Source organism: Acanthaster planci, linkage group LG05 (genome assembly GCF_054643075.1).
Source record: "Acanthaster planci isolate LZ-2023a linkage group LG05, COTS_SCS, whole genome shotgun sequence".
In the NCBI taxonomy this organism is placed as follows: domain Eukaryota; kingdom Metazoa; phylum Echinodermata; class Asteroidea; order Valvatida; family Acanthasteridae; genus Acanthaster; species Acanthaster planci.
In genome coordinates, this window is record NC_141781.1 from 4,208,430 (window position 1) to 4,219,816 (window position 11,387).

General features: G+C 43.0%; 3 protein-coding genes and 1 long non-coding RNA gene across 10 annotated transcripts in view; 2 read left to right on the plus strand and 2 right to left on the minus strand.

Moving 5' to 3' along the window:
- Positions 1 to 5,751, plus strand: LOC147799026 (tRNA-uridine aminocarboxypropyltransferase 2-like). Of its 2 annotated transcripts, XM_087136671.1 has the most exons (5): positions 1 to 228; positions 3,186 to 3,371; positions 4,809 to 5,007; positions 5,162 to 5,290; positions 5,438 to 5,751. In XM_087136671.1, the coding sequence occupies exons 1-5, from the start codon at positions 59 to 61 to the stop codon at positions 5,567 to 5,569; spliced, it is 816 nt and encodes a 271-aa protein (XP_086992797.1). In that variant the 5' UTR covers positions 1 to 58; the 3' UTR covers positions 5,570 to 5,751. The 2 variants fall into 2 exon arrangements, with proteins under 2 accessions (XP_086992797.1, XP_086992798.1); XM_087136672.1 differs by lacking the exons at positions 1 to 228; positions 3,186 to 3,371 and adding an exon at positions 3,812 to 4,296.
- LOC110986786 (uncharacterized) overlaps positions 1 to 11,387 on the minus strand; it is a 128,118-nt gene that overhangs the window by 52,394 nt on the left and 64,337 nt on the right. The window lies entirely within an intron of this gene.
- Positions 5,751 to 11,344, minus strand: LOC110986780 (uncharacterized). Its single transcript, XM_022248970.2, has 2 exons — positions 10,655 to 11,344; positions 5,751 to 8,346 (listed from the first exon to the last, which is right to left on the minus strand). The coding sequence occupies exons 1-2, from the start codon at positions 10,758 to 10,760 to the stop codon at positions 7,211 to 7,213; spliced, it is 1,242 nt and encodes a 413-aa protein (XP_022104662.2). The 5' UTR covers positions 10,761 to 11,344; the 3' UTR covers positions 5,751 to 7,210.
- LOC147799027 (uncharacterized) overlaps positions 10,791 to 11,387 on the plus strand; it is an 11,382-nt gene continuing 10,785 nt past the window's right edge. The window contains exon 1 of the long non-coding RNA XR_015425208.1: positions 10,791 to 10,913. This is a non-coding gene — a long non-coding RNA (uncharacterized LOC147799027). The remainder of the gene's footprint in view (positions 10,914 to 11,387) is intronic.

An 11,387-nucleotide genomic window follows, 5' to 3' on the forward strand; every position in this document is an offset into this window, starting at 1 on the left:
CGCTAGGGTGAGACTTGAGTGTGCGGATGATATTGTACGTACGTGCAGACGTGAGAAGATGGAGCAGTCGAAGAGGGAAGGAGTCTCAATCAGAGAGGAAAACTTGCTTGAAGAGGCAGACACTGTAAATTTGGCAGATGATGATTCATGCACGAAGCAGATTTTGACTGATATGACGGCAACTCCTCCAGATCCTCCGTCAAAACGGAGAATGTGTGGCCGTTGTGGGTTAGTTCAGCTCAACTGCGTGCTAGTGGAGCGTTAGCCCAATGTAGCCTACAGTACGCTGCGCTTCCGTACAGCCACATGCCCAGGGCCATATACATGAACCGAATTTCGTTGACTTTTTTATGTGCTTCGAAATGAAAGCATTTTCACGATTGGAGTTGCTCGATACAATGTACGCCATACCCTCTCCGCTTCTAAATCAATCCTTCACTACGTAATCTTACCTCCTACTTTTCGAGAAATTTGCAGCTAATTTTTGAACTTCATACGTTCGTGCACATTGATCGACATTGACAGCTCGAATCATCATGGTGTCAAGTTTGTGACCCCTAAACCGTGACCTCATATTATGCAAATATAGCACCAGGAGTTAAGATGCGACGGCTAGTTCCTGTTTACCCATGTGTGGGCTGGCAGTCATGGCAGTGAGCAGTTCAGGCTCGGGTAAACAGGACCTAGCCGTCGCATCTGAATTCCTGGTGCTGTATTTGCAAAAAATGAGGTCATGGTTCAGGGGTCACAAACTTGACGCCATGATGATTCGAGCTGTCAACGTCAGTGTGCACGAACATGATGAATGTATGAAGTTCAAAAATTAGCAGCAAATTTCTCACAAAGTAGGAGGTAAGATTACGTAGTGAAGGATTGATTTAGAAGCAGAGAGGGTATGGCGTACATCAACCAACTCCAATCGGGAAAATGCTTTCATTTCGGAATGCTTGAAAAAGTCAACAAAATTCGGTATATGGGCATGTGGCTGTAGGGGAGCGCAGCATACCGTAGGCCACATTAATGGGGTTAAGTGGAGCGTTAGTACTTAGGCCTTGTACAAGGCCTAGGCTACCCCCAGCTAATTGTGGGGTCCGACGTTTGCTCCTCTCCCACGAACCCCACAGGAAAAGAGCCTTTTTCGCCATATGCTATGCATGACGTTTAACCATGGAGGGAGGAAACACGAACTGCGATTCCAATCGAGTTGTGTACCCATAGAAATGTTTCTTCATTTCTCCCAAGAGTTTTATGTAAGATGCTTACATACCTTTGTTTTGAGTACCAAGAAAGAAAAGGGCCAAAACCATGCCATTTTCAAAAAAAGTGCAAATATTTCCTGATCAGTGTCTGAAATTCATGCGGTTCACATGTGTACTTGCGTGTCACACATTTATGCCCAGATTGAAGGAGGACAAGCAACAGCCGTTGGGTACTAGTGCACATGAGCGTGATGTTGCACAGTGAACGCTTTCTGTTGAGTGGCTTTGTGCACCCAACGGCTATTGCTTGTCTCCCTTCACTTTGGGCAAAAATAATAACAATAAAATAAATAATAATAAGCCCTGTGATTGGTCAGTGTAACCCCCTGCGCGCCGCAGCCAACTGCCATTTCAACCAGCGTGGCTAAGACTTTGCACACACACGTACGGAAAGCAGCTGCAGCCAATTTCCATGTCTTATGTATCGATCGCAGCTGTAGTCAACTATTTGGTCACGGCTCGTCTTTGCAAGTACACATGTGAACCGCATGACTCTCAGACACTGATCAGGAAATATTTGCCCCTTTTTTTTAAAACGGCATGGTTTTGGCCCTTGATACTTAAAACAAAGGTATGTAAGCCATCTTACATAAAACTCTTGAGGGAAAAGAAGCAATATTTCTATGGGTACACAACTCGAATAAAATGGCTGTTCGTGCCCTGTTTAACGTCATGCATAGCCTATGGCGAAAAAGGATCTTTTCTGTGGGGTTTGTGGGAGAGGAGCGGACAGTTCTTGGGGTAGGCCTAGGCTATTCCTTACCCCCCAGAACTGTGTTATGGGGTCTGACATCCGCCCCGCTCCCACAGTTTTGGGGGTAAGTATTCCTTGTTTTCGAATTTTGGACAGGATCGCTTATACCCAGAGGCATGCATGACTGGCCTATACGTGGTCTGGGTACAAGACTTGTTGATCGTGATGTTTGGGAGTGCTACCAATGACTGTTTCCTGGTCAATACGTCTTGTGCCCCGACCTCATATGCGGTTTCGTTAGAGGACCATGTTCCTCCATAGAGTTCTTGTGCCAGCAAAATCTAGGCACCTGTATTTGAATGGGAGGAGGCGTCGAAAAGTTTAAGTGTTGTGTGATTGTCGAGCGACAATGGTCAGATTTTGACAGATTTTGAAATTGGAAATATTACTTAAGCCCCAAATGTTTTCCTTTGGCATGTAAGAAAGCCAGTAGGTGGTGAAAAGGGTATTTTTGGTGAGTCTTTGGAATTTTTGAGAACCGTCGTCAGTTTACTATGTGTAATGTAGTGGAGTGTTAGTGTGACCGATCCCGTCCAAAATTTGGAAATGAAGAATGCTAACGCTCCACTCAGTAGAGCTTGGTTAGTTGGAAGAGTCATTCCAGTTTACCCAACAGATTTAGGGGTAATTCCAGTTTTCATGCCTCGTCTACGTCTGTCAAATTATTCTTGTAGACCGGTAACAGGGTGTTCATTACCATAAGCACCCTGTTCCTATAATCTGATTATAAAGAAACAAAGTCTACGTTTTGGAAACAACTGACTTACATGTAAATAAGTTGGCTGTGATTACTTCGAGAACTCAAAGTCACTACTCTGTCACACTCCGTGTGACTGAACCAACACGGTTTACATGGTGTTGTAACACTATGGGGTTTTGGAATCGAACTTTTGCGGTGAAATGGTTCACAGGTTTAAGAAAGCTATGAAATCAAATTTTCCCATCAGCAAACCTGATTAATCTATAGTTCTTGACCCAGGATGGTCTTACAATGAAGACAACACAAGATGTCATCCTCCGCCACCAAAAGTGGTCGAACCAAGATAGGTTTGCGCACAGGGGCCCCAAGTGTTGTCCGTACATATATGTACAAAAAATCTAGTGCCAATAATTTTTGTTTTCTTAGTTCTGTGACATGAATCCTAACTCTAGATTTCTTTTGAATCAATTAGCCGGCCAGCCAAGGTATGTCTATGCCCACACTTCCCTGAGAAGCCACTGGACATCTCAACGTGTGTCTACGTGATTCAGCATCCAAACGAGGAGAGCCGATCATTACGGACGGTGCCCATACTGATGAACTGTTTACAGCAGGGCAAGTGCCACGTCATTCGAGGCAGACGCTTCTCTGAAATTGGGTAAATTATGAAATGAAAGTCTGCCGCTGCAATGTCAAGATGAAGCATGGTGTGGGGAGGAGAATTTATATTTGTGATCACTTTAACCCTGAGCATTTGCTTTGGAGTATCCTGACTACTCCAGTTTGTAAACGAAACAGTCTAGTAACTCAGTGGTACTTTCTTTGCACTTCCAACCAAGTTTAGAATGAAGCCCTATATAACGTAGTTGCATGCTGCAAAATCAAGTGTTGGATTTTGGGCAGATTTTGGGAAGTTGAATGTGACAGAATGGGTTTTCATCCAGATCCAACACTTCAGTCTGCTGTATTGTTTCATTTGTACACCATACACAGAATAGTTCTGGGAAAGAGTTCCATATACATGCACAGACAACACTTGATGCCCCTGTGCACAATCCTATGGGACTTATCTCACAAAACCCAAGTGTTTTCTGAGCAAAGGCTTTGGAACTTTCTTAGCTAAATATCACTTTTCAGGACATGTTATCACTTTCTGATGGCTGTAATATTATAAGGGAAAGTCTGTGTTGCCCACATATGGAATTTTTTCGAGTTCTGAAACTTTCAGAGATTTTACAGGAGCCCAATGCACCAGAATACGAAACAGTGTGATATTGGTACTTTTACCAAGGTGGAAATTTACAGCTGATAGTTTCAGCTAGAGGGATGTTGAACATGATGTAACCCTTGTCAGGCCATGTCTCCCAAGCCATGCTTATAGGCCGATCCGGTGACAAGAATGAGGAGCCATTACTGGGGTGTCGTCGCGCGTGTGAAAAAAAAGAGATCCACATTGAATGCTTCCTCATCGGCCAATGGGAGTGCACTGCTAACCCAAATCACCTGCTTGTCAAGCCTAGGAATGCACGCCTTAGTGACGGGGACACCGCAGTAATGGCGTCATCGAATCGGTCCATAGACAAGTGGGTTATATGAGATTTAGTTGATTTTGGCAGAAACAGGAAAAGAGTTCCATAAAAGGACGCCGCTTGACACCCTGTACACAAACCCTATGAGACTGGTCTGAAAAATTCTCTTAAGGAAACGACTTGGGTTTTCTTCCCTCCTAAATTGAACTTTTCTGGACGTTTTTGCTTTCTGATGGCTAATAGGCCACTGTAGGGAATAAGTACTGGCGTCTGTATGTTGAACTCTCCCCGAGAACAGATTAAAAGATTTGTTCTTACTGGATTTTCTGTTCTTACTGTTTGGCATTGTTCAATAACACAATCTTCACATTTGACAATTGCAGAAGTGTTGGAGATTACAATTTGACTAAGCAAGCTGCTTTTTGAGTTTGTGGTTAGAGGTAATACATGGGAAAACTATGAAATTTCAATAGTATTTTAGGTAATTCCCTCAAGTTGGATCGTGCACTTGGCCATTTTTCAGTGCTTCTTGTTATTTATATGTACTTGTCTTTGTATTTCCTCAGTCACCCAGTACTAACTGCTGTCTGCCGGGATCCCAAGACCCTCGTGTTGTTCCCAGGGCCAGAGGCGATAGACATCTCCCAAGTCCCACCCCTTCCTCCGGACAGCCAATCAGGCTACAATCTGATTGTGATTGATGGGACTTGGAACCAGGCCAGGAGCATGTACAAAAGCAACAACATCTTTCGTCAACCACAACAGGTGTGAAGAATGTAACAAGAAACTTGTTCATGAAACCTTGTAAAGATACGCATGGCTTTCCATAATGCAGCTTTTTGGCTGCGATGAGTGTTAGGCAGTGATATGGTTGATTGCGTAGTAAGTCGTAACACATCTTTGTTTTTATACCAACCAGGTGCAATTGTCCAGTGGAAATCTGAGTGAATATGTAATCCGCACACAGCCAACAAACAGCTGCTTGTCTACCGTAGAATCAGTTGCTGTGTCCTTAGCAATTCTAGAGAAGAGGGCGGAAATTCAGGAGGTGAGAACCTTTCCAAGCAAAGTTAGTTGGATCCTTTTCCCCGTCCAACATTTTCATCAATGACTTTGTGAAAGTGAGACAATCAGAAATGATTTGTGTATAGAAAGCTTGTTGGGTTATCAATGCAGTTCTTGTTTCTCACTTCAGACCCTTGTGCGCCCCTTGAGGGCCCTATGTCAATTCCAACTGGACCACGGCGCATGCATTCACCACAGCAAGGAACACCTCAAGGAGAATGGTCTTGTCTACCGTCCAAAGAGCCGACCAGAGTTTAGGTGATGCTTGCTACCTTCCCGAGTCAGTGGACCATCTGCAAATAAAAACTGTTTAGCTCTCTCTTCTGGAATCGCAAAAGTCCTCCTCAAATTCGGGGCTAGGCTACACTTCGAAGTTACCGAATCATGGGATTTATTGTTTATAACGTACCTACAGTGTAATAAAAGACTGCTTTTTTCACAGGTTTTCTGATGACTTTTCAAGAGTGTTATTGTTTGTTACTTCACAATAGTATTAATTTAATGTAAATATGAAAGAGGTAATTCTACAGGTTGGTTAAACAAATGTATTCTACAGCGGATCTACTGCAACTGTGGAATATTACTCTCTGGCCGTTCAACTTGGGTATCCTGTCCAAATCCTGACAGGTACATGTACACTGTATATATTGGGTAACTTTTTTGACCGTGACCTTTTTTTCTAGGGTACGAGTATCTTTGCTTTCGGGGAACCATCAGTCTCCAGAGTCATTTCCTGATACTGGGTAGCTTTTCTTACAAAGACCCCATGGGGTTTTTTATTTGATGGCTGGCCTAATCGTGGCTCTGGAGGACTTCATTTTTTCAAAGGGAAGGTCCCACATTTCACCAGGGGAAGCTTCCATGACTAGCCTCCTTTCAAAAACTGTGATGACTGTAAGCCTGATACGTACATGTATAAGTGAACACACTGTCTTGAAAACCATGTAACCAGTTGAGCCCTTTGCAGGCAGTGCATTTTGAATGAAATTAAAAATTAATACTTCTTGAGAACATGCACTCAAAGAGATCGGAAAATAGAATGCTATGGTGTGAATTGTGAAATGTTGAACAACAAATTGAATGGAAAGACACAAGTCAATGGATCATTGAAATATTTAATAAAAACATGAAAATAAAAGGGCAGGGTTTATGTACCTGGGTAGCATTTGATTCACATAAAAAACATCCACCAAAAGGTTCTCTCACATTGCATTGAAAAGATGAAACAAGGACTTCTACAAACCGCCCCTTAACGGGCATACCTGAAAAGTTGTATTGAATTGTGCCAACCAGATATATATGTAACATTCACATTAAGTTTGGATATACATCTTCCAAGTGATGCACCAACTTCATATACTTGAAGACTCGGGCACATTGAAATGGGAAGCAGTTACAGTTTTAAAGGTGGGGGGAATTCAGAGGAATATTCTGGGTAAAACCCATGGAATTGGGTAGAGACCCAAAATTCAATCTGCATGTGGACCGAGCTGGGATTCGAGCCTCGACTGCAGAGGTGGAAGGTGAGGAAATAACCACTATGCAAACCGGACTCCCCAATAGTTGCATGCATAGAGTTTGATATTTTGTTGGCACTGTCTGACTTGTTTTTAGACCAACAACTTCAAAGTTCAGGGGCGATGGATGATGAAGCCAGTGGGGAAGCAGAACGAAAACCATGTGTTTGCGTGCATGTCAGTTAATCACCTGCAGCAATTTAGAGAACCCTAAGTATGGGCAACATGCACACCTGCATTTCCTTCCTTCCTGAGTAACATATTTTACAATTTTTCTCTACTGATACGGTATTTAAACAAGATACATTATATCTTCAAATCACATGCAAAATGGTGCAGGTCAGACTGGAACTCTCCCCTCAAACTTTAAAATAGTGTTTGGTCAATTAGTCTGTGGGTGCCAGTAGCATCTTTTGTCGAATATGTTTGCATGTGTCATTAAGTAGCTGAACGGTTGGACATTTTGTATCGGTGTAAGTATCATGGAAATCAGGAAATTGTAACCTGGCCTGACGAAAGATTGCTTGCAGGATGTTACTGTCCAATTTTGGCACTGGCACACATTTTTTGGTCTTAGGATCCCTTGATTTGCCTGTTACATTTTTAGACGCCAAGTCTTCTTTGGAAAATTCCTTTCGCATCAGAATGGAGCACAACATTCTTCCCGTCGCCTCTGGCTTGGATGCCGCACGTGTAGATGCTCTCCTGACGTCTGCGTGATACTCAAAGATGTCACGCACCAGACCCTCTGAGCCACCAAGTAGAAACTTTCCAGTCTCGTTGCTGGCAATGTAAACGGGTGTCACTGTCGGAGCTGGCCGACGCGTAGCAGACCGAAAGTCTTTTGATGGTGCTTGGTAAAGAGTTTTTGTGCCTGTATTTATACTTTTGCCTGAAGTTATCTGAGGCGTTAATTCACGCTGCGTTTTGCTGGATGATGATGAAATACATGTCATCTGGGGCTTCAGGACTGAGTGGAGGTACTCCACGGACTCACGAAGTGCTCTCTGCCCAGCAATCAGCTGTTGCAGGTCATGCTTGATCTCCCAAAGGGTTGACATAATCTGGTCAGCCGGTAGAGGGGGTGATTGAGTGTCGCCATTTTCTAGACAGGGCAATCCTTGGAGTTGCGGGATTGACTGTGTGTCTCCATTTGCTGGTATGCAGGGAGATGAGGCAAGGGGCTGACCAATTTGAGGGGATGATGGAGAGTCATCATCGCAAGGCAAATGGAAGTCTCCATGTTCTGGTTTAGGCAGAATGTCACAGGTATTTGTTAGTAACGACGAGGCATTTAAAGTTGAAGTAGGAGATTCGACATTCTGTGTGGTTGCGTGAGCACATCTATATCCAACTTGAGACTGGGACAACAGGTTATGGATGTTTTCGTCCCTCTGTTTAGAAGCAGATTCTCCTGATATTGGGTGGAGCTCCTCTGAAGTGATTTGCAAATGACGTTGAAGTTCATTTTTCCACATTTTACGCTGTATGCTTGAAAGGTTTTCATCACCACTCCAAAAATCTATAAATTAAAAAAATATATTTTGACAATAAACTAAAGTGTGCCAAGTCAAAAAGACCACAGAAATATTGTCTGAAAACACAACTTTATGAAAAAAAACCCACATTTTTAGAAAAAATGACAGAGAGAAATACAGAGCTATTAGCCAGGTATCCCCAGAACTGGGGGTGGGGGGAGGGTTGCTGTCTGCCACATTCTTGGGGTGAAACCTGGATGGGTGGTTTGAAAACCTACTTGAATTAGTTGCATATTTGGACACCACTTGAACCCTATGAGACTGGTCTGAAAACTGTGTTTTCTAAGTAAACGACTTGGTATTTTCCCTCCTAAATTCAACCTTTCTGGATATGTTTTTGCTTTCTGATGGCTAATACATGTAGGTCACTGCAGGGAATAATTACTGGTGCCCGTATATGGAACTCCTTCCAACCTGCAATTTCAGCTGGCCCAAGAAACAAGTCTGTGTGAAAATTGAAATGCAGTTTTAACCCCGTGCAAACCCACACGAAAAAAAGTAATAACAAATTAAAATCTACCAAGGTCAATTCAAACAGTTAAGATAAGATAAATGTAAATGGGTCATGAAGTATCCTGTAGCCTAAAATTGCAAGAACATATGCTCAAGCCCCAAAATCCCTCTTTGGAAATGCATGTGGACCGGTATGCCTGTCACTTCAGTTCTAACCAAAACTGCAGTAGAGAGACATTTGAAATTCATCAGCACTACTGGATTGGAAAACATGTATCCAAACACAGATACTAGTGAGTCACAAGGTCAGGGAATTGTAAACATGTATTCGGGAACCCTGTTCCCATAAATTAGAAGGGAGACCTACATTTTCACTTTTGGATTCACCTAGGTCGATGACCATGACATCGTGCTCAATAATGGTAGGGTTGATGTTGTGAAAAGAGGGCAGCGCTTTGAGCTTCGAGGGAAGTTACGAGGGGAAGTTGTGAGTGTTTTAACACATGGCAGCTTGACTTGCATAGCTGGTTTATCACTTTTATATCACTAAGAAAGTCACTTTTTTCACCATTTACAATTCGAAATTCCAAAAAAATAGGGTCAGCACAATAAAAAGAGCACTGCCTTTGGGGTTTTTTGGGGGGCTGAGCAGTTTTACAAGAATAAAATGAGAAAAAAGGGGGTCCCCGAATATATAATTCCCCAAAACCACACATGCTCAGTCAAACCATGGAGCCCAGCTAAAGTATTCCCAGAGCTGTGGGGCAGCACGGACATCCGGGAGTTTCACAAAATTGTGGGTAGCAACCAAACCACCCTGATGAAAACAACTGCAACAAGCACGCGTGTACATACTGATCAAAGAAAGGACTGAGTAAACTGACCCTTGTTGGTGCGTGTATATAAGTACAGTTCACTAATTCAAGCCCCATTGTAAACAGTATAAAATCACCACTGTTCAGGGCCCAATAACATGCATACTAACATCCCTGAGATTTCTTTAACACAAATGAAATTCTTGTCTGGTCACTAATCTTTCAATTTCTTTTCAATTTTTCGTGGTTTAACCAATTACATTTTAAATTATTCCCACAAAACAAAATCACTCCCCAAAAAGGGATTTTTCCAAAGTCTGATTGCAGCCATTTTTTCAAGTGGCAACCCTCAACTTTTTCGGGCACTTAGGACCATTTTTCAACCGTAGTTTTTAGACATTCTGCTCTCGTATGAAAGCTCTTAGACCCAGGGAGTTGATCCTGGCAAGGATTTACACAATCTCACCATTTTGGAGGCCAAACAATCTCCTTTTTCAAAAGACACTGCAGGGGCACTTTTAACGCTAATGAGCTGGCCAGAAATTCTCACTTGAGTTAGTGGTCTACACCCTTTATGTCGCTGTTTTCACCGGCGTGATGCCTGCCATTTTGCAAGAATCCCAGATGTCCGTGCTGCCATCTACAGGCACACTCTGTGGGCTAGGCATAAGCCTTACCACAAATACTGCACAGGTGATTTTGCACAATGGTAGAAAGTTATTGTAGGTAGGAAAAAGGTGCAAATATCCCCCTTTCTCTTTCCACAGTGCCTTTCTACCATTGTGCAAAATCACCTATAGCCATGCAGTATTTACGGTAAGGCTGGAGTGTGCTGGGAGTAGAGCTTAAAAAGCAAAGTTCAACCAAAGAATTCAAAATAGGGCACTTGCAGAAGGGTATTAAATATTACGCAATCGATGTCTTATTACTAATTAGTCACTGACAGTGATAGTACAGGAATACCTCTCTATTTTTGTGTATAAATTCACAATAGCTGGCTCGTGAATCTTCTTACTAAACTTACTAGAGTTGTTGCCCTGGTCCACGTCTGTTGACCCCGGAGTTGCTGCTTGCATCGGTTCCTGTTTGATTGTGTGGCAGTCCATGATGTGTGCACGTATACGGTGCATATGAGTTACAGGTCCTTCGCACGTGTTGGAGAAATGGTGGAGAATGTGTCAGCGACGTCCGAAGTATGTCGGCCCGCGCCCGTCAGAATTAGATATAACCTGATAACGGCAACTGATCGATGTGAAACTTGGTTTTATAGTCTGCAATTTTGGGTATGTAAAGACTAAATTAAAGTGGACAAAGTCGCCGCGTTTTTGTAAGAAGTGGTCGCTCTCTACGTAGAGTGGGCAGGCAGTCGGGTCTGGTGACCGGAGAGACTTTGCGCAAGGTCAACTCGTGTATGGATATGGGTGTGTGACTGCTTGAAAAAAACATAGTGTCCATATGAGAGTGTGGTTTTGTTTTGCGAACCGGGCAATTTGATTGATGACTTTTTGGGCGCAGTTCTGTGCGTGGGTTGAGAACTAATTTAGCTTGGTCAGGACATTCTTTTCCTTTGTTGCAATTTTTATATTTCACGAACACTTTGCACTGAGGCATGGTTTCTCAGTAAAAAGCCGTCAGTATTTCGACGATCATTCGCGGGATTCCTTGAACTTGTAGTAACGGGTTGCGAGCTGGACACGTTATACTCCTCTCCCGATACTGTTTACAGGTTGCTATGACCGTGTTCGCAAAAGGTTTTT